The 20,067-nt window shown below is 52.5% G+C and overlaps 7 protein-coding genes across 7 annotated transcripts; 4 read left to right on the top strand and 3 right to left on the bottom strand.

The window, feature by feature from the left end:
• Window positions 1-437: 437 nt before the first annotated feature.
• Window positions 438-2,846, top strand: SNOG_09339 (hypothetical protein; the record flags this gene model as incomplete). The annotated part of the gene is made up of 5 exons (XM_001799582.1): window positions 438-572; window positions 624-1,105; window positions 1,158-1,433; window positions 1,507-2,002; window positions 2,043-2,846. 5 exons carry the CDS (start codon window positions 438-440, stop codon window positions 2,844-2,846), a joined length of 2,193 nt encoding a protein of 730 aa, XP_001799634.1.
• Window positions 2,847-3,734: 888 nt separating this feature from the next.
• SNOG_09338 (hypothetical protein) lies at window positions 3,735-5,644 on the top strand (the record flags this gene model as incomplete). The annotated part of the gene is made up of 2 exons (XM_001799581.1): window positions 3,735-4,304; window positions 4,358-5,644. 2 exons carry the CDS (start codon window positions 3,735-3,737, stop codon window positions 5,642-5,644), a joined length of 1,857 nt encoding a protein of 618 aa, XP_001799633.1.
• Window positions 5,645-6,220: 576 nt separating this feature from the next.
• SNOG_09337 (hypothetical protein) lies at window positions 6,221-7,504 on the top strand (the record flags this gene model as incomplete). Its single annotated transcript, XM_001799580.1, has 1 exon — window positions 6,221-7,504. One exon carries the CDS (start codon window positions 6,221-6,223, stop codon window positions 7,502-7,504), a length of 1,284 nt encoding a protein of 427 aa, XP_001799632.1.
• A 505-nt stretch (window positions 7,505-8,009) lies between these two features.
• SNOG_09336 (hypothetical protein) lies at window positions 8,010-13,652 on the bottom strand (the record flags this gene model as incomplete). Its single annotated transcript, XM_001799579.1, has 3 exons — window positions 8,010-9,050; window positions 9,102-13,471; window positions 13,582-13,652. The coding sequence occupies 3 exons, from the start codon at window positions 13,650-13,652 to the stop codon at window positions 8,266-8,268; spliced, it is 5,226 nt and encodes a 1,741-aa protein (XP_001799631.1). The 3' UTR covers window positions 8,010-8,265.
• A 1,203-nt stretch (window positions 13,653-14,855) lies between these two features.
• Window positions 14,856-15,807, bottom strand: SNOG_09335 (hypothetical protein). The gene is made up of 6 exons (XM_001799578.1): window positions 15,751-15,807; window positions 15,672-15,692; window positions 15,464-15,551; window positions 15,369-15,411; window positions 15,143-15,301; window positions 14,856-15,093 (listed from the first exon to the last, which is right to left on the bottom strand). The coding sequence occupies exons 1-6, from the start codon at window positions 15,799-15,801 to the stop codon at window positions 15,042-15,044; spliced, it is 414 nt and encodes a 137-aa protein (XP_001799630.1). The 5' UTR covers window positions 15,802-15,807; the 3' UTR covers window positions 14,856-15,041.
• SNOG_09334 (hypothetical protein) lies at window positions 15,800-17,944 on the top strand (the record flags this gene model as incomplete). The annotated part of the gene is made up of 4 exons (XM_001799577.1): window positions 15,800-15,887; window positions 16,011-16,135; window positions 16,191-16,244; window positions 16,452-17,944. The coding sequence occupies 4 exons, from the start codon at window positions 15,800-15,802 to the stop codon at window positions 17,859-17,861; spliced, it is 1,677 nt and encodes a 558-aa protein (XP_001799629.1). The 3' UTR covers window positions 17,862-17,944.
• A 142-nt stretch (window positions 17,945-18,086) lies between these two features.
• SNOG_09333 (hypothetical protein) lies at window positions 18,087-19,792 on the bottom strand (the record flags this gene model as incomplete). Its single annotated transcript, XM_001799576.1, has 4 exons — window positions 18,087-19,020; window positions 19,067-19,194; window positions 19,297-19,631; window positions 19,684-19,792. The coding sequence occupies 4 exons, from the start codon at window positions 19,790-19,792 to the stop codon at window positions 18,087-18,089; spliced, it is 1,506 nt and encodes a 501-aa protein (XP_001799628.1).
• Between the last annotated feature and the right edge of the window lie 275 nt (window positions 19,793-20,067).

Raw genomic sequence — 20,067 nt, 5'->3', positions numbered from 1 at the left:
TGCAGCGGTAACATGCCTCCGCATCGCCGTATCAGACAGTCAAATGCTCCACCCCAAACCTCGCCGCGTCACCCTGTCACTCGCCGTTTCCTACTTTCGATATCTGGCTACATAGGCGCCACGGTTACATGAATTGTGAATGTTTGGCCCTTCACGGCTGCAGTCATGATCTGGACGGCCTATACAACAGCGTATATCGCCACTACGTCCCGCTGTGACAGCATATAGCTGCAATCTGCAATCGACGGGGGCGCAATTCATGTGCGTGCGGCGGCGGAGCCCACATGCTCGAATGTGAATATCGTGCTGATACTTAAGGCTCGCCGGCCCTTACCGTCTTTACCACACCAGCACATTATTCGCATATATCACTCCAGTCTTAATTTACAGCATCCATCAGACCACACTATTCACTTCCAAAATACTGACAGGCCAGCATGTCCGCCATCACTCCAGACCAGAGTGCTGCTTCGCCGATGCGAAGTAAATCACCGGCCTTCAAAAACCTGCGCATGCAGGAAGCTTATATCAGGGATAACTCTATCAAGGCAAAAGGCCACAAAAGACTTGACGTTAGTAACAGCGGTATGGTAGTTGCACCAGGCAAAGCTCACGCATGCTAGGTCGTCTACCTGGGTATCGCCATTGCGAAGGACGAGCATCATCCCGATGAATTTGTGATCGGCATAACCGCACACGATGGAACATACTCTATCAACTACACCGCAGGAAAGTATCCCCCGGGTGAGGTATCGGCTGCTAGTGGCTCTGAGCTGTCTTCGGGGTCTAGTTCCGGTGTTGACACTCCGGCAACTGGCACATCCGGAACGTCCCAGGCTGTTCATTCCACCAAGACTTTGGCAACCTTTGTTCTCGAAATGATTGATGAATATCGTAAGCAACATCATCACAAGGTTGCTGGTGCTGGTATAACTCAGCAAGCCGTTGTTCTGTGCCCTGAGCTTCCCAGTCTGCTGTGGAGTTGCATTGATGTTGTCTGCCTTGTTTTCGCACCATTTACCGACGAAACACGGGGAGAACCTTTTCTAAACTTGGAGTCTCAGGTAGACGAAGAGTCTGACTCAGTGGTTCGTAAGGCTATTGAGTAAGGACTCCCTGCCTTCTTGCGTGAGTCGTAAGGACTGACAAGTATGTAGGAAATACGGCCCAGGCAATGTTCCACGATTGATGGTAAAGGGGCGCAATGAAGTCGCTGTCGATGCTGATTCAGTTGTGCAACTCACCAGCCTTGAGGATTACAAGAGCTCCGTTCATGCCAACACCTGGAAGACAACCATGCATTTCGCAGATTCGCTCAAGAAGAACGATATCAGGATTGCCTTCTTCAATACAACGCCCCAAGGTGGCGGTGTCGCCCTAATGAGACACGCCCTCATTCGGTTCCTTCGTCTTCTCGGTGTTAAATGCAAATGGTAAGATTGGTTTAAGCTTGTTCAGCATGTACCCGTACTGACTCTTTCTCAGGTATGTCCCAAGACCCAATAGTGAGATCTTCCGGATTACCAAAAACAATCACAACATTCTCCAGGGCGTGGACGAGAAGCTTCAGCTCGAAGATGAGCAAGCTAAAATGCTCGACGAGTGGTGTGAGCAGAATGCTGCACGATACTGGATCAAACCCGACAAAGGGCCTCTTGCCCATCCAGATCAAGGTGGAGCCCATGTTATCATCGTCGACGATCCGCAGATGCCAAAACTCGTCGATATTGCTAAGCAAATTGACCCTAATCGTCCAGTCATCTTCCGCAGTCACATTCAGGTTCGCGCCGACCGGGCCAATGATGAAAGTACTAATACTGCGCGAGTTTGGAATTGGGTATGGCAAAATGTTAAGAAGTGCGATGTGTTCGTAAGTCACCCGGTTCCTGACTTTGTACCCAACAATGTTACTTCTGAAAAGGTTGGTTACATGCCTGCCACGACTGATTGGCTTGATGGCCTGAACAAGAAGATGGATACGTGGGGATACAATGCACTACATGCATGAGTTTTGCATGGATATTGCGAGCGATACCCGGAAGTTTAAGTTCGCGTTTCCCAACCGCAAATACATCGTCCAAATCGCCCGATTCGATCCGGCGAAAGGCATACCCGACGTCCTGGCATCGTATGCTTATCTCCGCAGACACTTCATGCAAGATGAGGAGGATATTGAGAAGATACCCCAACTAGTCATAGCCGGTCATGGCGCAATAGATGACCCGGACGCGCTTCCAATCTATGACGAGACTATGGCTGCCATCAACAAGCTGTATCCCGAGTTCGCAGAAGACATCATCGTCATGCGCGTGGGACCAAGTGATCAAGTACTGAACGTACTGATGCGCGAAGCCCATGTTGCTCTGCAACTCTCCACTCGGGAAGGTTTCGAGGTCAAGGTCAGCGAAGCATTGCATGCTGGCGTGCCCATTATTGCAACATGGCGCGGTGGCATTCCTCTACAGGTGGTCGGCGACCGAGCAGGTTATCTCATAGAAAGAGACGTGAAAGACAAGGAGACGGGACAATCTGTCGCCAGAGATGCAGGTGAATTTGCGCAAGCAGTGGCCGAGAAGCTTCATCTCTTGTTTACCAGCCCCACGACTTATGACAGTATGTCAGAGTATGCCAGTAACAACGTCAGCGATGAGGTGAGTACGGTTGGCAACGCGCTTTGCTGGCTGTATCTTGCGGACACTCTCGCCAAGGGCAAATCGGTTGTACCAGAGCGAATGTGGATCCATGACATGGCGCGACAACTTGCAGCTGAAGAGGGGGTGGTCTTCGAAGACACCAAAACCGAAACGAAGTTGCCGCGAGTGGACCTTCTGCAGCCGTCACAGTAGCTTTTTGGTGCCTTGTTATGAAGTCAGGAGTTGGATGGAGAAAAGCAGGCAGCTGGTACAAGCGCACTGAGAATGTGAAAGTCAACAGAAGCTTATGTTAACAAATTGTATGGTTGAAAGACAGTGTAGCACAAATCGAATATTGCAACATCGCCATGATCACATACTACAGTCAGCCAAACATGTGAGTCGCACGTAAGCATCAGCAGAAAAGAAGGCTGTCTCATGTATTGACCCGAACATGTACGTTGCATTGTCGAGTTGTGATCTTGTACAGTAAACCGCAAGCGCAATACCTCAGGCCTACAACAATGCTCGGCTCGACTCACTAGCATCTGGCGGTTCATGGTCGCAGCCCCGCTGTCGTGATTCATAAGCGGACGAAACTCAACACCAGGCTAAAAGTGTTGTCAACACATGACGTCACAGCAGGATGATTAGAAATGGTGAAGATGCTAGGCCATATCCGGTCAAGTGAGCAGGGATATCGAGCTCTGATTGGGCAAGCTAGCGAATTGCGCTGTGATCGGTAACAAGATTAGACAGCAAAGCTACTCATTCCCCACTTTTCGTCCTACCGATCGCGTGCTTTGAAGCTATGCCAAGCTCTCTGTGCGTCGATTTGTTAAGCAATGCTTGCTTACAGTGGACCTGCGAATGCTTAGATGGAGATAAGATGAGTGAGTAGAAATCAGCCTGGAGTGAGTAACTCGCCGAGGAGAGGGATAAGTATGTTTGTTCCGCACGTCTCGTAGTCTGCTGTATCAATTCGCATCTTCAGCATACTCCCATAATCCAGCCCAAGTCCACTCAATTATCGCGGTGCATCCTGCCAAAGTCCAACCGCACGCCCTAGGTATCACGTCTCACAGCCTCGCCTCAACAAAAATGTCAGCTCTCATCAGAGATGCTCCATTTGGGCAACTTGTTCGCTACTTCACCAACAATCGTATCCTCCAGTACCCAGAAGAACAAGCAGATTTCCAACTCCCAGCCGCATACCAAACTCACGCTCGCCCCTCACCAAAACGACTCCCAACCTCATCTACAGTAGCCTCGCCCGTTGACTATGAAGGACCAGCCACTGAGGAAGTCGAAGAGCCCAGCTCCGATAATGTCCTCGTGCAAAAAGAATCAATCAGCGACGATGATCTCAATGACCTCGAGAAGATCCAGACTGCGCGGACACAGCACACCCTGCGAACGCAAATATCCCGCGTTGGCACACGAACAGCACTCCAAATGTCAATCTCACGAGCGGATCTCGAGCAACAATTTTCGTTGGCAACAGTAGAGCGCGGACCCAGTCGTCCCATCAATCCCGAACAATTGGACGACGGAACCATCTTGGTTGATTGGTATGCGACAGACGACACGGCCAATCCGCAGAACTTTTCGTTCTGGAAGAAAACCGCGGTCCTGGTGCAAATTCTGATCTACACAATGGCGTTCTACATGGTCAGTTCAGCAGCCACGAATTGTTTCTGAGACATACAACTGACTTTACACAGGGCTCGGCCATCTACTCGCCCTCCATCCCTGGCGTGCAGGAAGTATTCGGAGTGGAGATTCAAGCCGCCAGTCTCGGTCTCTCGATGTATGTCCTGGGATACGGCATCGGACCACTGCTCTTTTCTCCCCTGAGCGAAATCCCAATCATCGGACGGAATCCACCCTATATCATTAGCTACGCCATCTTCGTTATACTCCTCATCCCTACTGCGCTCGTGGATAACTTTGCGGGGTTGATCGTTCTTCGCTTCCTGCAGGGCTTCTTCGGCAGTCCATGTCTCGCCACCGGTGGTGCAACGCTCCAGGACGTCTACAGCCTGATCAAACTACCATATGTCCTCTCCTTGTGGGCTTTTGCAGCGACTTGTGGGCCTGCGCTAGGCCCGATTATCAGTGGTTTCAGCGTGGCAGCGGAGAACTGGCGCTGGTCGTTGTGGGAGATGCTCTGGATGAACGCCCCCATCTTTCTGATCTTGTTCTTCTTCCTCCCGGAAACTTCCTCGGCGAACATCCTCCTCCGCCGCGCTCAACGCCTGCGACAACTCACCGGCAATACGAACATCAAGTCGCAGAGCGAGATCGATCAAGCAAAAATGTCAGTTTCAGATCTTACCATCGAGGCACTGTGGCGCCCATTCCAGCTCATGCTACTCGACCCCAGTATCCTTTTCACGGCATTGTATACAGCGATCATATACGGCATCTTCTACTCCTTCTTCGAAGCCTTCCCCCTCGTCTACATCTCAATGTACGGCTTCAATCTCGGCGAAATGGGCCTGACATTCCTCAGCGTCACAGTCGGCGTCGTGCTCGCAACATCCTGGTACTGGTGGTACATCTACACCATCGTCGAGCCCGACATCCGTCTCAACGGCCTCGGAAGCCCTGAGCGTCGGTTAATTCCCGCGTTGTATGTTACCTTCCTCGTACCCATCGGGCTCTTCATCTTCGGCTGGACGGCGCGGTCCGACGTCCATTGGATTGCGAGCTGCATCGGCATTGTGATCACGACGATTGGCATATTCCTCATCATCCAGTGCATTTTCTTGTACTTGCCGCTGGTTTACCCGCAGTATGCTGCGTCGCTTTTTGCTGGGAACGACTTTACTAGGTCGGCGTTGGCGGCGGGTGCGATTCACTTCAGCTACCCGTTGTTTCACAATCTGGGTGTTAATCGCGGCGTCTCCTTGCTGGGAGGGCTTACGGTTGGTTGTAGTCTTGGGTTGTTTGCGCTTTTCTTCTTGGGCGAGAAGTTGAGGGCGAAGTCGAGGTTTGCTGCGAAGTAAGGAACGGTTAGAGTGGGAGTCATGGTGATAGGTTTTGAAGGAGTATGCTCAGAGGCTGCGAGGCTCTCATTTGTTATCAAAAGCAACGGCGTTCATATGTTTCTATCAAAAGACTAAAATAATCATAATTAGAACTGAACATCAACATGTATCATCTGTAGCGGTATGAATTCCTGGTGACTTCAATACATCACAATGAAGACATTAAGATAATTTCACTCGCGTGATGTCGATTCTTGTCAGTTGCGTGGCCACGATCTTGGTGTGGCCAGTGATGCAATTTGGCCGTCTGATCTCGCATTAGTGAACACCGTCGAGCGTAAATCAGCAAATGGCTGGACGCGGTCGCAGTCAGAGCTTGGAGTATACGGCATGATAAATATGCCTATCGCGCATCACTAACGATATATATTGGGTGGCTGGGCTGAGCTAGCTCTGATATGCCGCATTCACTGGTACGGTACCGCCAAAGGGAGCGGGTCCCATAAATTCCAAAATCCCGCGAAGACCCACGGAAGTCCGCGACTTACTTTCTACTTGCTGTCAACCCGGAATTCTCAAATACTGCGTACTGCCATGTCGACATTCGCTCCTCCCGCTCGTCGCGGCGATCTCCTCTACTCATCTGTCCTGTATGCCGACGCGGGAAATGCTAACCACCACCCGCGAGCCAGCGTTGCAGAACTCGCAGCTCTGCTCCGCCCGGAAGCACCTAGTCTGTATACCAAAGGTCGCAAACCCGATACATCGTCGCCTGCGAAGGACCGGCCCTGGCACTTCTACAGCGCCCAACTGATTCACTACGGGCTGCCAGTAACCAAAGACAAGAACGGAGCCAAAGTTAGGTTGTTGAACGCCATGAATCAGTTCAAACTTGAGGTACCGGCATGGGTACTTAAAGTCGAGGGCGAACTAAAGAAGGAGTGGGAGGCGGAGAACAAGAAGATGAAGAAGACCTCGGGCGGAGTCGTTGCAGGTGCGGGCGGCAGAAGCAAAGCAGAGACGGCGCCGACTTCGAGCCCCGGTGTGAACGTTACGGGTAAGCCCAAGTGCCCAGAAGTATCGGACATGTATGCTAACAGTTTAGTCAATCTGTCGCTGTCCTCAAGTATGTCACTGTCTGAGCAGCTTAATCTGCAACGACTCCAAGGAACCATCACACCCAAGAAGCCATCACCTTCGAAGCGCAAGCGCGCCAATAGTCCTCCGCTGAGTCAAGCTGCAAAAGTCAAGAAAGAGCCGTGGCCCATCAAGCGAGCCAAGAAGGAGCCAGTCTCAAAGGCGGCGCCTCGCATGAAGCAAGATTCCTCACCTGCCAGCACCCCTCCCCGATCACGTGTCAAGCAAGAGTACGGATCGTATCAGCTCCAACAGTCACCGTATAACTCATCACCCCACATCAAAACTGATCCGTATGCTCAGCCCGGGCATGCTCGATACGTCCTCCTAAGCGGCACTTACGAAGTCAACTGTGCGACCGCCAGCGACATGTTTGGCGACTACAACCTCGAACTGACACTGGCCGAGAATCCCGCCCGCAACGCCTGGTGGGCGACGTTTCGCTGGGGTGCTTGGGATGTCATCATTCAGATGAGCCCTGGTCCCGACCAGATAGGTGTTGGCAACCAGTGCACGCTGGGCTGGCGTCTACGCGACCTTGAGACGGGCCAGTTTACTTTTGGAAAGCGCTGTACTGGTTCGATGACCTTCTTCGATAACCAGACGTTCATAGGCGCGCTCTTTGGAGTGCCTGGTGTTGGAACGGTGGAGTTTGATGGTAACAGACTGGCGGGTAGGAGCTTGGAGGACGATTTGCGGCACGAATGGGATGCCATTGCTGCGGAGGCATATGGACGCTAGCGCGATGCTTGCTTTTGGTCCTGCGACAGAGGAAGACGATCGATGGTAATTTATGGGACTGCTCAAACTACAAACTCTTTATTTGGTTCACACTGGTCATGAATATGTCCGCTCCATATTCATCACAGCGCTTTCACCGCTTCTTGTAGACTGCCGGTTAGTATGCATATTGCAGGAGTCCATGCATCTATTTATGAAGTAGCGACGGATTTGTTTGATGATGGTGACACCGCATAAAGTATAGCAACAAGGGTGACGTGCAACTCAATTCCACCCAGACCGCACTCTGACTTCTACTTCCTACCATCAATGGCACGCCTATACATGACATCGAGAATCCGAATCGATATCGTCCAATGCCGCCAAGACCCACAACATCCTCAATCTTTCCAACGCACTGTATAAAAATACATACACCTCCAACCACCTGCACATGAATCTCCCTTACCTTCAACAGCACAAACACAAAACCCACAGCACATCAACAAAACAACACACACATATTCAAAAATGGCGAAACGCTACTTTTCCATATCTACCCTGAAACTATGCAGATGCAGCAAAAAGCCACCCAGCCCAACACCCCATTCCCTATTGACAAAAGAAAATAATGTAATGAAAAGGAAAATAAAATGCTGATCTCGCCCATGCATTGAATACAAAAAGCCTCCTAGCCCATATAACTTTCTAACACGCGTTCCATTTACATCAACAAAGCGTGATCGTCCTCTCCGTTTCTTGCAAACATTCACATAATGCTTCTAAGCACTCGCTGTCTTATTCCGCTCCTCGTGTGCGGCCTTCGCAGTAGCAATGAGAGCGTCGAGTTCGCCCGTAGTTTCGCACATCGATCTGAAACTTCCTCCCTCTTTAGTGACGAGGTCGAAGGGGTTGCCGAATTCAATGACGCTACCCTTGTCAAGCACAAGCACCTTGTCGTAATCAATGATAGTCTGCAGTCTGTGAGCGATGGTGATGGTTGTGTTTTTGATGAGGCGGATCGTCTCCTGGATCTTGGCGTCGGTCGCGTAGTCGATGGAGGCAGTGGCTTCGTCCATGAGGAGCACTTTCGGAGCTTTGAGCAAGGCACGCGCCAGGCAGAGAAGTTGCCGTTGGCCTTGAGAGAGGTTGGATCCGGACTCCGAGACGGGCGAGTTGAGGTGCTTGAAGGGGTTTTTGTTATCTGTTTGCATTGCTGATTGTGCCACCTGGTCAGGGCTTGCAACTTCACCATCTGGCATGACGATGATGGTGTCGTCGGCATCTGCACGGCACAGATCAAGGTTTTGCAGGATGGAGCTGGGGTTGACCGTGGAGGCAGAGTAGCTGGCCGCCACATCGGCTGTAACGGCTCCACTTGTAGGATTGGGGATTTCGATCGCCCGAGGGGGTGTGCTGACTCCAGTTGGAGTGATGTTACCGGAGGCAGGTAGAGATTCGGTTGAGATCAAGTGCACTTCCCGGAGAGCGGTGTAGATCTCTTCGTCAGTGAAGATGGAGAAGGGGTCGAGATTGCTTCGGATTGTGCCGGTAAAGAGTGTTGGATCTGTTCAAATTAGCATGTTGCACGATCGTGCATGTCATGGTGGCTGCTTACCTTGCGGTACCATTACGATGTTCTCCCGCAAATCCTGCAGACCAATCAAGCCGATATCAATATCGTCGACGAGAATCTTGCCCTTCTCTGCCTCTAGCGCTCGGAAAAGTGCAAGCGCCATCGAACTTTTGCCAGCACCTGTCCTGCCTACAACACCAACTTTCTCGCCGGGGAGGATCTTGAAGGTCACATCCTTTAACACAGTATCGAAGTCTGGCCTGTAGCGTGTTGTGTAGCCGATGAACTCTACAGAACCCTTGCTTGGCCAGTTGGATGGTGGTCGTGTCTCGGGAATGACAGCCGCCGCTTCTTGTTCGACGTCTAGGTACTCCTTGACACGCTCCACAGAGTTCATGTTCTGCTCGTTTGCGGAGTATAATCGGACGAACCACAACACGTTCTCTGTGAAGGTAACGGCATACGTCAAGGCAAGACCAGCGGCACCTGCATCAATACGTCCAACGCTGAGGATGACAAATGCACCCGAGAAGAATGCGACCAATGCACCAACCACATCTACGCGGAACGCGAGCCACCTGTTCGCCGCCCACAAGTAGATGAAAGGTCGGTGTTGAGTGTTAATCTTGGCCAGATTCTCGCGGATGAAGCGTCGTTCGTCGCCATAAGCCCGGATGGTAGTCATGCCAGATAGGGTCTCGCCGAACTGTTGATACAGCGGGCTTCGGTGAACAGATTCAAGACGCTTGAGATCGCGAGAGGAGTTGATGTAGAAGCGACCAATGAGGAAGTACAGCACTGAAATGACCGAAGCTGCGATCAAGAAGGCAGGTGTGATGATGGAGATCAGGATGACAATGGTGATAATGGACGCGAAACAATGCACGACGCCAATGGCAACCGGTGCGACTTCTTGATCGACGTTCTCGATATCTTTCGAGAACCTGTTCATCAACTGACCTAAGGGGGTTTGGTCGAAGAAGCGGAACTTGGCGTGCGTGACCTTTTGGATCAGCCTCTCATGAATGCGCCGTGAAGCTGCTAGTGAGCCACCAAACAGGAAGCCTTCTCGCAAGAAAGTGATGAACATGAAGATGAGTCCAAGGATAGCGTAGACGACGAGGAAGTAGGTCGTGTCAACATCGTTGTCCATGATCCTGAAACCTGTGGACATGTAGGTGTAAGAATACTCCCGCTCCTTCTCTGGCGCTGAGAACGGGAAGTTCCAGCTGCAGGTACCGCTGTTCATACAAGTCCCCAGTCCACTGAGCGTCGGTGCATGTGTGATTGGTGATCGGTGGTGATTTCCGGCAGCCGCATAGCCCTTTTCCGCATATGCGTTTGCCCATGTGCGGATCCATAGGTTCGTGGATACTGAAGACAATTGTGCAGCAACGAAGGCAAGCGTTGCACCCACCCAGTAGTACCATGGGCCCATAGCCTTGAGGTACATGATTATGATGCTCAGCTTGACACCGCCTTCAGCCTTGGTTTCTTCCTGGCCAGTGTTTGTCGACTTCTTTTTGTCTACGGTGCCGTTGGGCTTGTCATCAGCAGAACCGTTGACATGCGCTGCCTCTTCTGCCTCATCAAGACACTCTTCGGACGGTACTCGCGAAGGTGCCTTTGATGCGCCTCGTGAACCTGGTCGTGACTTGGTCAAATCTTCAGTGAGCTTGCCGGAGGAGATGACCTCGTTCGCTGTGCCCTGTGCGACCACTTTTCCGTTATCGAGAACAACCGCAAACTCAGCAGGCGGTAGCGCTAAGCTGACATTGTGGGTCACGAGAATGCAAGTCCGGTGCTGCATGAGCTGACCAGTAAGTGCATACTCGAAGATCCATTTAGCGGTGTGAGAATCTACTGCACTCAGCACATCGTCCAGTAAGACGTGGCGGGCCTTGCTGTAGAGTGCGCGAGCAAGGGAGATACGCTGTTTCTGACCACCAGAGAGCGTGACACCTTTCTCGCCGACAACGGTCTCGTCTCCACCGTCCAGAATCTGCAGATCACGCTTCAGGGAGCAGGCTACGATGACGTCGTCATAGCGTTTCTGGTCGAAATCGCTGGCAAAGATGATGTTCTCCTTGACAGTGCCGTTGACAAGCCAAGCTTGTTGCGCGCAGTATGCCACACTTTCGGTGAGGCCGGTCGCGGGATCCGGTCGGATGTCCTCGCGACTGCGTCCTCCAGGCAGATATACGTCGCCCTTGAGCTTTGTCATCTCACCCAAAAGACCCATCAGGAGGGACGTTTTTCCAGAGCCAGTTGGTCCCGCTACAACGTTGAGCTGGCCGACGCGGAACTTGATGTCGAGGTCCATCAACTTGAAAGCATCTGCCGCTGTCTTGTCTGACATGTCAGTGCCGCCCCAGCTGAAAGTTGCGTTCTCGAATCCGATAAGTGGGTCGCCGTGCTCGTCCTTTCTGCGCGTAACAAGTTGCTTGTACTTTTCTGTCTCAGGTTCGGTGAGATACTCCTCAATACGATCCACTGAGACCTTGGATTCTTGAACGTGTGCAACCATATCAGCGAGTTGATCCAGGGGAATCCGCAGAATCTGGAACAAAGACAGCGCAGTGAAGGCGACGGATGGGATTAGAGGCTTGTGCTCTACATTAGTGTAGACGTAAAAGGAGAGGAAAGTGATGAAGACTGGGGATCCAGACCAGATGGTAGCTGCTACAGCCCACAAGATGTATCGTGTTCGAAGATGCTTCAACTCCGTGTAGCGCTTCGCATTGACCAAGCCAACGAAACGCTGTTCCCAGGCGAAGAACTTGATGATCCGAATGTTGGTAAGCACCTCATTAGTGGTGTGGATACGTGCATCAGTAGCCGCAAGGATGAGCTTCTGAATTTTGGAGAACTGCTTGGCCACGTACATGTTGATCGGAAGAAGGATGATCATCATGCCAATACCTGCAATCGAGCTGTAACCGAGAATGCGATAAAGTAGGTAGACTGCCACCACAACCTGGACAGGAGTGTTGGCCCACAAAAAGTGCAAGTACGCGCAGATTTCGCTAACTTTGAAGGCGTCGACGGCCATGAGGTTGATGATTGCACCTGTTGTAACCTGAGCATCTCCACCAGACTCCTTGTCGTCTTCCTTGGATGTCTCAGTAGGCGTCTTGTCCTTCTTCTTGCCAAACGTCAGGTAACGCTTGAGTCCTTTCGGTTCCTGATCCTCTTCCTTCTTCTTCTTCTCTTCACCCAAGACCTTGTCGGTACCGGCAGCCGCTTTGCGCTTGAGCGCCTTGGCATAGATTTCTCCAATTATTACCGCTCGCAACCTGATGCAGATCTTGCGGCCAATCCAAAGGGCTTGGCCATCAGCAAGTGCAGACAGACTGCCTGAAACGAAAAGTAGAATGACGTAGAACCAGGCGGCATTACGGGGCGTGTATTCGGGCTTCTCAATGTACTCGAGAATGGCCTTCAACAGCAGAGTTGGAGCGAAAGTGAGGAAGCCCGAAATAGCAGCCCAGCTCGCTTGAATGAGAAGACCTCTCTTGAAGTATTTCAATAGATGATATGCAAGGGCCGAGGTTCGCTTCACTTGGCGATAGTTGTCAATGACTACCGCTGCCTTGTCCTTTGGTGCCAGATTCCACACATCTGTAAGCTCGTACGTCTTCTTGTAACCAGTCCAGACAATGGGATCTACCCAACTGAACGTAGCAAGCGAAAAGACACTGGCGGTGGGTTCTCGCGCTGGCGCAATATCCCCCTCGTACTCTAACTCCACGGTCTTGTTGCCCTTCCTCGAACACAACGAGAGAAGAAAGAGAAGCGAAGTGAGGGCGAAGTCGGCGATTGTGAGCTTTTGGTGGAGCTGGGAGCGCGGGTGGATGATGGCCGATCGGAAAACGAGGACACTCAGGACCCACTGGAATCCGTAGATGAAAGCAGTATGGTACCACAGCTTGGAGAAGGAGAATCTGCTGGTGCTGGTGAAGAGTAGTCGCAGTGAGGCGAGCGTGGCGATGTAGGACCAGACTGCGATGTTTGCGATCGCAGCGATTCTGCCGTGCTTGCCCCAGATATTCAGCCAAAGCACAGCGATGTGAATAGCCAGCTGTGCCAGTACAGCGGCCTCTTCCAGAACCACGACCGTGACTTGTCCTCGCGGCTTGTTTACCGTCATGGCGGACACGGCCTGGCGGCTGGTAGTCGGGTCAAGCGCAAGACCCTCATTGCGCTCGAACTCGTCCTCGTCCTCGTCCTCCTCGCTATCGGGGTCTTCGCCATCGTAGTGGGGGCTGCGGAGCGACCAGGGATTTCGTGGGTCTTCGAGTACACTGTAGGCGTGGGAGTACTTGCTCGCGGTGGCGGCGAAATATAGCTGTATTAAGAGATAGACGACGGACACTCCGCAAACGATGAGTGGGAATAACGTGAGGAGATAACTGCTCTATGTAAGCCAGCGCGTCTCAGCCAGCAAAATGCACCCCGCGACGATGTTGGAGGCCGGCTAGAGCTGTCCGCGGGGATGGGCGCAATGCTATCGCAAACTTACTCTTGCTCGAAACACGGCGAAAAGTCGTCGCCATGGCTGCCCCAGAACGGGCTTTTGCAGTTGGCGAACATTTTCCAGGTCCCCTCCAGGCGGCGGCGGTGGTGGTCTTGATAACTCACAGCACTCGCACTCGTTATTGCGAGAACTTGCTCATCGGAGCTATGGAGAAGGCGCGCAACGAATTATCGGCGGGAGGTAGTCGCACTGATGTATGCAAACAAAGCAGGTTGCTAAGGCGTACAGTAACAGCTCTCACCGGGCTGATCGCTGTTTTTGGTGCTAGGAATGCCCTCGCAATCGCAATTCACTAGCGGAAGTGCAAGAGTTTCCGCGCTCGCGCGTACCAGTGATGTAATTGTAATTTGGCCGACAATATGTACCGAGGTGAGCCGCAGATCTGATAAGATGGTGTGACTCTTTGTTCGCAGCACATGTACACCAACCCAGCAGCAAACTCGGACTTCGCGCAAGCCACGTTGGAGCTGTCACGAAGTTGCGCGAGAGCACCGTTATGTAGCTTTTGTTGGCGTGAACCGTTCTCGCAGCAAATGACAAGGACCCACCCAGTATACCGCCATTTGACTCATGGGCGATCCATGGACCATGGTCGTGCAGATGCGATGCACGAGAAGGCACGGGTATCACGCACTCACCGAAATCCCGGACGCGTCTTCCCATGCGAACCAAGTATGCGACCCCGCCGGCATGTGCTGGCAATTACAGAGGCCTCAACGGGTCAGTGTGACATGCCGAACCCAGTCGCCGCGTGGCAGAACATGCACTGGTTCGCATTGTGTTTGTCTATGTTGGTGCATCTTGACAACCAAGGGGAGGCCAATCAATGTTGCCATCGAATTCGCGCTCAAGAGACAAGATCTGGGGTAAGCGCGCATGCACAGCGTGCATCTGACCCCTCTATTGCAAGCCCTCAAGCTGCAGGTAGGGGTAGCTGTGGCCACTCGGAGCGTTATCTTTATAATCTAAGCTACGAGCCGTTTGGGGAAGGTGGGAACATGATGCACAACCTCACTCTAGCACTCTGTCAGACCGCCCATTGCAATACCATACAATCCTAGACATTACGCCCTTTTGTTGGACCGATTGGTACATGTGTGGGCTACATGGTCATGTGCTGCAGAGGGACATATGCGCACATAGCAGGGCGTGAACACAGATTAGCGAGCAACTCTGACAATAGAATCTGACAAAGCTTTCTCGGTCTGTTGAGCGCAAGGCGCAGTTTGTACAATAGCTGTTTCCAGAAGACCGGACTCGCAACGGGCTATCGCATTCGATAAACTTTGATACGATGGTGCCTATGACTCGACAACAATATGAGTCGAAATGAGGCGAATGATAATTAGCAACGAAAGAGAGCTAGCCCAGCAAATCGGATGTTGTGACTCTGGATTCCCTGAATTGGTTTGCAGTATGTACATGACTTGATAAAAGGGCGGTTTCTACTGCCGGGGCTTGGCCACGGGTGTCCATGCTGAGTACTTGTTCTTGACACTGTCGAATGTTAGTATGTCACCACTGAATGCTAGACGGCGCAACATACGTGCTGTATGGCTTGTATCCGGATCGACTCCAGGTCAATGTCGGGCGGTGCTCTTTTGGCTCCCAGACACGTACTTGGCGTTGGAGAAGCGGGTCGGCCGCAGGCGACTTGTCGACCATGTACGACATCCACGCGTGCCATCCAGGCTCGATTTGGGAGCTTTCAGAGAATCAGCATTCTTCCAATCCATGGTCCTGTAGGGCCTCAGAGTCGATGGGTAACATACGGGTCAAACTCGTGGTCCTTGTAGTCGACCCAGCGCGTCCTCACTGCCACGTTATCAGTCTCCCGGTTTTGGTTTGTCTTCCTTAAGCAACGTACGGGGCAGCTCATCCTCCAAGTTCTCGAAGTACTTGTTGCCGTACCTGTCCTTGCCGATCAAAGTTCCGACCTTGGTATCACCTGCATCCTGTCAACACCCCGTTTCCAACACCAAGACAGTCCTCGAGCGTACCGATGTACTAAAATCCCAAACCTCCAGCGTTAGTTGTCTCTGCGAGCGATTGTAGGCGAGCGGGAATGAGCGTACGTTCAGTTGGTGGAAATATTCCTGTGATGCTTTGTCAGTCCGCGGCCCAGGTCCAATGAACATCCCATGGCGTTCTCACCTTGATACCGATCTTGCGCAAGCCGCGCAGCGTCCTCATAATAGTCGACATGGCGGCGTTGTCTGCTCGAAGGCGTGGAGTCGTCGGATGTTGCTGCTCGATTGACGATGCCAAGCATTCATCGCGCCTCGCCGAAAGTGCGCTAGTCTCGGTATCCCTGTCACTGGCAGCCGCATCAAAACTTCAGGATCTCGAGCACATGCAAAACCATCGCCATTCACAGGCTCAGTATGATACTTAGAAGCTTGATCAGGGCTCAGGCGCCCCGAATCGCATCGAGAAGAGTCTTTCGCATACCCAGCCGGCCGATCAAAACAGCAAGGAGATACTCAACATCAAGTGCACCTTCAATGGCTTCATCAACACCACAGAGTCAGGCGTCGATGTTGGCTACGATAACAACTGATCTGGATAAGATAGCTCCGAGGTTCGAGATTCAGCCCGAGCAGATCACTATCATCCAGACTCCCACAGAGTTCTATGAAACACTCAAGGTAGGCTTCATTCTGCTCGTGCTGCTGTCCCATATGATATGTCTTTGTATCCTTGTGTCAACCATGTCACTCCCAGTTACAAGCGCGAACTCCAACTTTTCCTTGTTAATCTTTGTCACGATTGCCTTCATGTCAAAATTCATCAATACTTCATTCACATTGTATAACGGACGCAACATAAGACAATGAGGCCCTCGCACATGTCAGAGCCTATTCGAGGTCCGCTACCTGATGCAAATCCTAAGAAGGTGTACTGACGAGATGCAGGAGAAAGTCTCAAAAGCACAACGTCGGATCTACCTCAGCACGCTGTACATTGGCAAGACTGAGCATGAATTCATCTCGACGATCCGCAATGCCTTGGCCAAGAACCCAGACCTACGCGTCTCCTTCCTCACAGACTCTCTTCGTGGAACCAGAGAAACACCAGAGGCATCAACAGCATCACTTCTAGTCCCACTAATCACAGAGTTCGGTCCCGAAAGAGTCGAGGTTCGCATGTACCACACGCCCAACCTCACTGGTCTGAGAAAGAAGTACATCCCCAAACGCATCAACGAAGGCTGGGGTCTGCAACACATGAAGCTCTACGGCGTCGACGACGAAATCATCATGTCTGGCGCCAACCTCTCCAGCGACTACTTCTCCAACCGCCAAGATCGATACCACCTCTTCCACTCCAAAGAGCTAACCGAGTACTTTTCCAAAATCCACTCCGGCGTTGCAAGCCTCTCATTCGACCTGCAGCCCTCCACCGCCCCAGAATCAGGCGGCTACACCATGTCCTGGCCGTCCAGTAACCCCGCGCCATCCCCCCTCGACTCGCCCTCAAAATATCGCGACGCCGCCTCAAAACACCTCTCCCACTTCCTCCTGCCCTCCAACTCCCCGAAAGCATTATCAACTACGAACACCTCTACAACAACAATCTACCCCATCCTCTCTCTCGTCCCTCTCCTTGCCACATCCACCGAACTCCCCGCCCTGACCCACATCCTAACATCCCTCGCCCGTCCACCCCTGCAATCCTCCTCCTGGACCTTCACAGCCGGCTACTTCAACATGACGCCCTCCTTCCGCCGGATGCTGCTCGCCACACACCCAGTTTCGGGAACAGTACTCACCGCGCATCCGCACGCGAACGGATTCTTCGGGTCCAAGGGAGTAAGCGGGATGTTACCCGCGGCGTATACACACTTGGCCAAGCAATTCCTCAGGAAAGTGAGGCACGAGGGGTTGGAGGGCAATGTGCGGTTGAAGGAGTGGCAAAAGGGTATGGTGGGGGAGAAGGAAGGATGGACGTATCATGCCAAGGGGCTGTGGGTCACGTTTCCATCTACATCTACTTCCGATACTGCTGCAGCAGAAGAGCCGAGTTTGACGGTCGTGGGCAGCTCGAATTACACGAAGCGCTCGTATGAGCTGGATCTCGAGGCGAATGTGGTGATCGCTACGTCGGATCCTGGCTTGCGCAAGAGGCTTGGGGAGGAGGTCAAGTGGCTGGGCGAGTACGCGAAGGAGGTTGATGAGAGCGAGTTTGAGAAGCCGGAGAGGAGGGTGGGCATGAGCGTGCGGTTGAGCATGTGGCTTGTTAGAGTGCTTGGTGGGGCTTTATAGATGTTTAGAACTTCAATTCGCAAATAGAGACGTGTAACGTATCAAAGACCGGTCTGTATATTATGAAAGAAAGCTACTGTCAAGTTTGGGGTATCTGTTTCGAAGCTGAAAAGTCCAAGCCGCCCAGGGCTCGCGCCATGTACATCTAAAATCCGTACGTTGTTTTCCATAAAAGTCAAGAATAAAAGTACCCCATGTGTAAACGCCACGCTCTTTTGAATGGAGTCAAGTGTCCTGCAACCAGCAGTTTTTACTGACGCGCCAGATGACGATGCCTCGATTGCCTACTACTCGGGTCAAAGTGCCCCAGACACCGTCATTCTCAAAGTCCATGTCGTCGAGATTGAGGTGTTTCCGGTAGCCCCAGACCTCGTACATGGTGATCTCCTCTTTCGTGTTATTGTCACGGTAAGAGTGTTGAATGTTGGCAGAGCGGGGCGTAATCAGGTATGTGGCGCCGTGGCCGAGTTGTGGTGGCGCTCGAGTCCGGCATGGAGGGAGAACTGCCTTGACCTTTTCAAGCATCTCCTCCCTAGGCATGCCCATAAGGTCGACAGTGGTCAGATTCTCGTTCTTGCCATTCAGCAGCCAGATTGGCGGACTGTACGTCTTCCACCAGAACGCATTGCTGACCACCTCATTCGTCTTTGCAATGTGCATCTGCGCAGGGACGATGCCACCCTGGTGGTAGACGCCCATCAGCACGCCCATAGCGAGGTTGAAGATAACCCAGGTTACAACCCAGACTTTGCGGAAGCGAGGACTCGGCAGTCGTATCGAAGACAGAATAAGCGGGACAGCTGGAAGCAGGAACCGGGCCTCTTGGTGGGGGAACAAGCTGAGCAGGGCAATGCCTGAAACCGCCGAAATGAGCATCGGGTTGAGGTGCGAGCGTCGTAGGAAGAACAAAAGCGGGAAAGCCGGCCCAAGCAATTGAGCGAGATTAATCAGACCGTGCTGGTATCGAGGGTGGATGCCATGCTGGGCCAGGTTCGCGGGATTCGAATTGTAGATGAAGTTGTTAATGGGTGTAATAATCGGCTTGTGGAAGACTATGGCAAAATCGAACTCGCCAGGGGTATAGAACGCGGTATCAACGCAGACGGCAACGAAAGCTGTAAAGAGCGCAAAGGCAGCGAGGAAGAGGAGGGAGAATGGCCTGGTTATGTCAGTATGGCCCTGCAAGAACTGGACGATCTACTCACTTGCGCCAGAAATGAGGCAGCAATACGGTCGCCGGGAACAGGAGAAAGGCAGGGAACGTAATGCGATTCAACACACCGACGACAACCATGAAGCCGAGGAGAGATGAGGCCAAAATACTGGAACGCTTCTGCACCTTGTGTTAGCTGCATGCGCCGCACCGGAATGCGGACCGAGGCGCGCCTACCTTATCTTGGACTATACGGTGTATCAGGACCAGACTCCAGCTCACCAGCAACGTCTCGATGCTGTTGGAGAAGGTGTGCGTCTGGAAGGTCCACGTGACATACGACGACGCGACCAACGGGACAGCGATACTGCGAGCGCGCGGCGACTCAACCAGCTCGTGGACTGCCCAGTCCTCCATGACGACGCTCAGCGTGAGCATGAGTACGCGCAGCGCCCAGTACACAACCGAAGGCGAGACATCATATCCAAACCCCTCCCAGAGCCAGCGCAGGATGTACATGGGCCAGCCGTATGCGAGCCACAGCGGGAAGGTGCTGCGGATGGGGTGGTCCGACGTGAACTCCCATGTTTCGTGGACGGGATAGGAAAAGACGCGTCCTGAAGGCTGTCAGTCGTTGTCGCATGGCTGCACGGCGCCTCGTAAACAAACCGGCTATGACCTCAGGGCCCTGGAAGTTCTCATCGGGATGCAGGTAGCTTGGCGACAGCGCAAAGTAGATGCGCACGAGGACCAGCAGGAAATAAACTCTCCTCCACATGGTGCCTGCAGTGAGGTGCTCCGGTGGCAGGTACGACGGAGCATCTGTTGTCGTCGACGTGTTGCACCGAAAAACAAGGCCAGCGAATGGTTTTGTTTTATTAGGTTTGGCTGTTGGCGAGCAATAGTCGCTGTCGCTGTGACCACGTAGAAAGGGGCCCGATGACGAGTGAGAAAATGATGAGACGACTCGTGCACCACTGGAGGGGCTCTGCGACTACATGTCGCGATAAAAGTGCAGACGCGGAATTCCTGAGCCAGATCAGGCGCCGTGGT

This window comes from Parastagonospora nodorum (assembly GCF_000146915.1).
Source record: "Parastagonospora nodorum SN15 chromosome Unknown scaffold_14, whole genome shotgun sequence".
Classification (NCBI taxonomy): domain Eukaryota; kingdom Fungi; phylum Ascomycota; class Dothideomycetes; order Pleosporales; family Phaeosphaeriaceae; genus Parastagonospora; species Parastagonospora nodorum.
The sequence above is the reverse complement of the archived record's forward strand: the minus strand, read 5'-3'. Positions and strand labels throughout refer to the sequence as shown.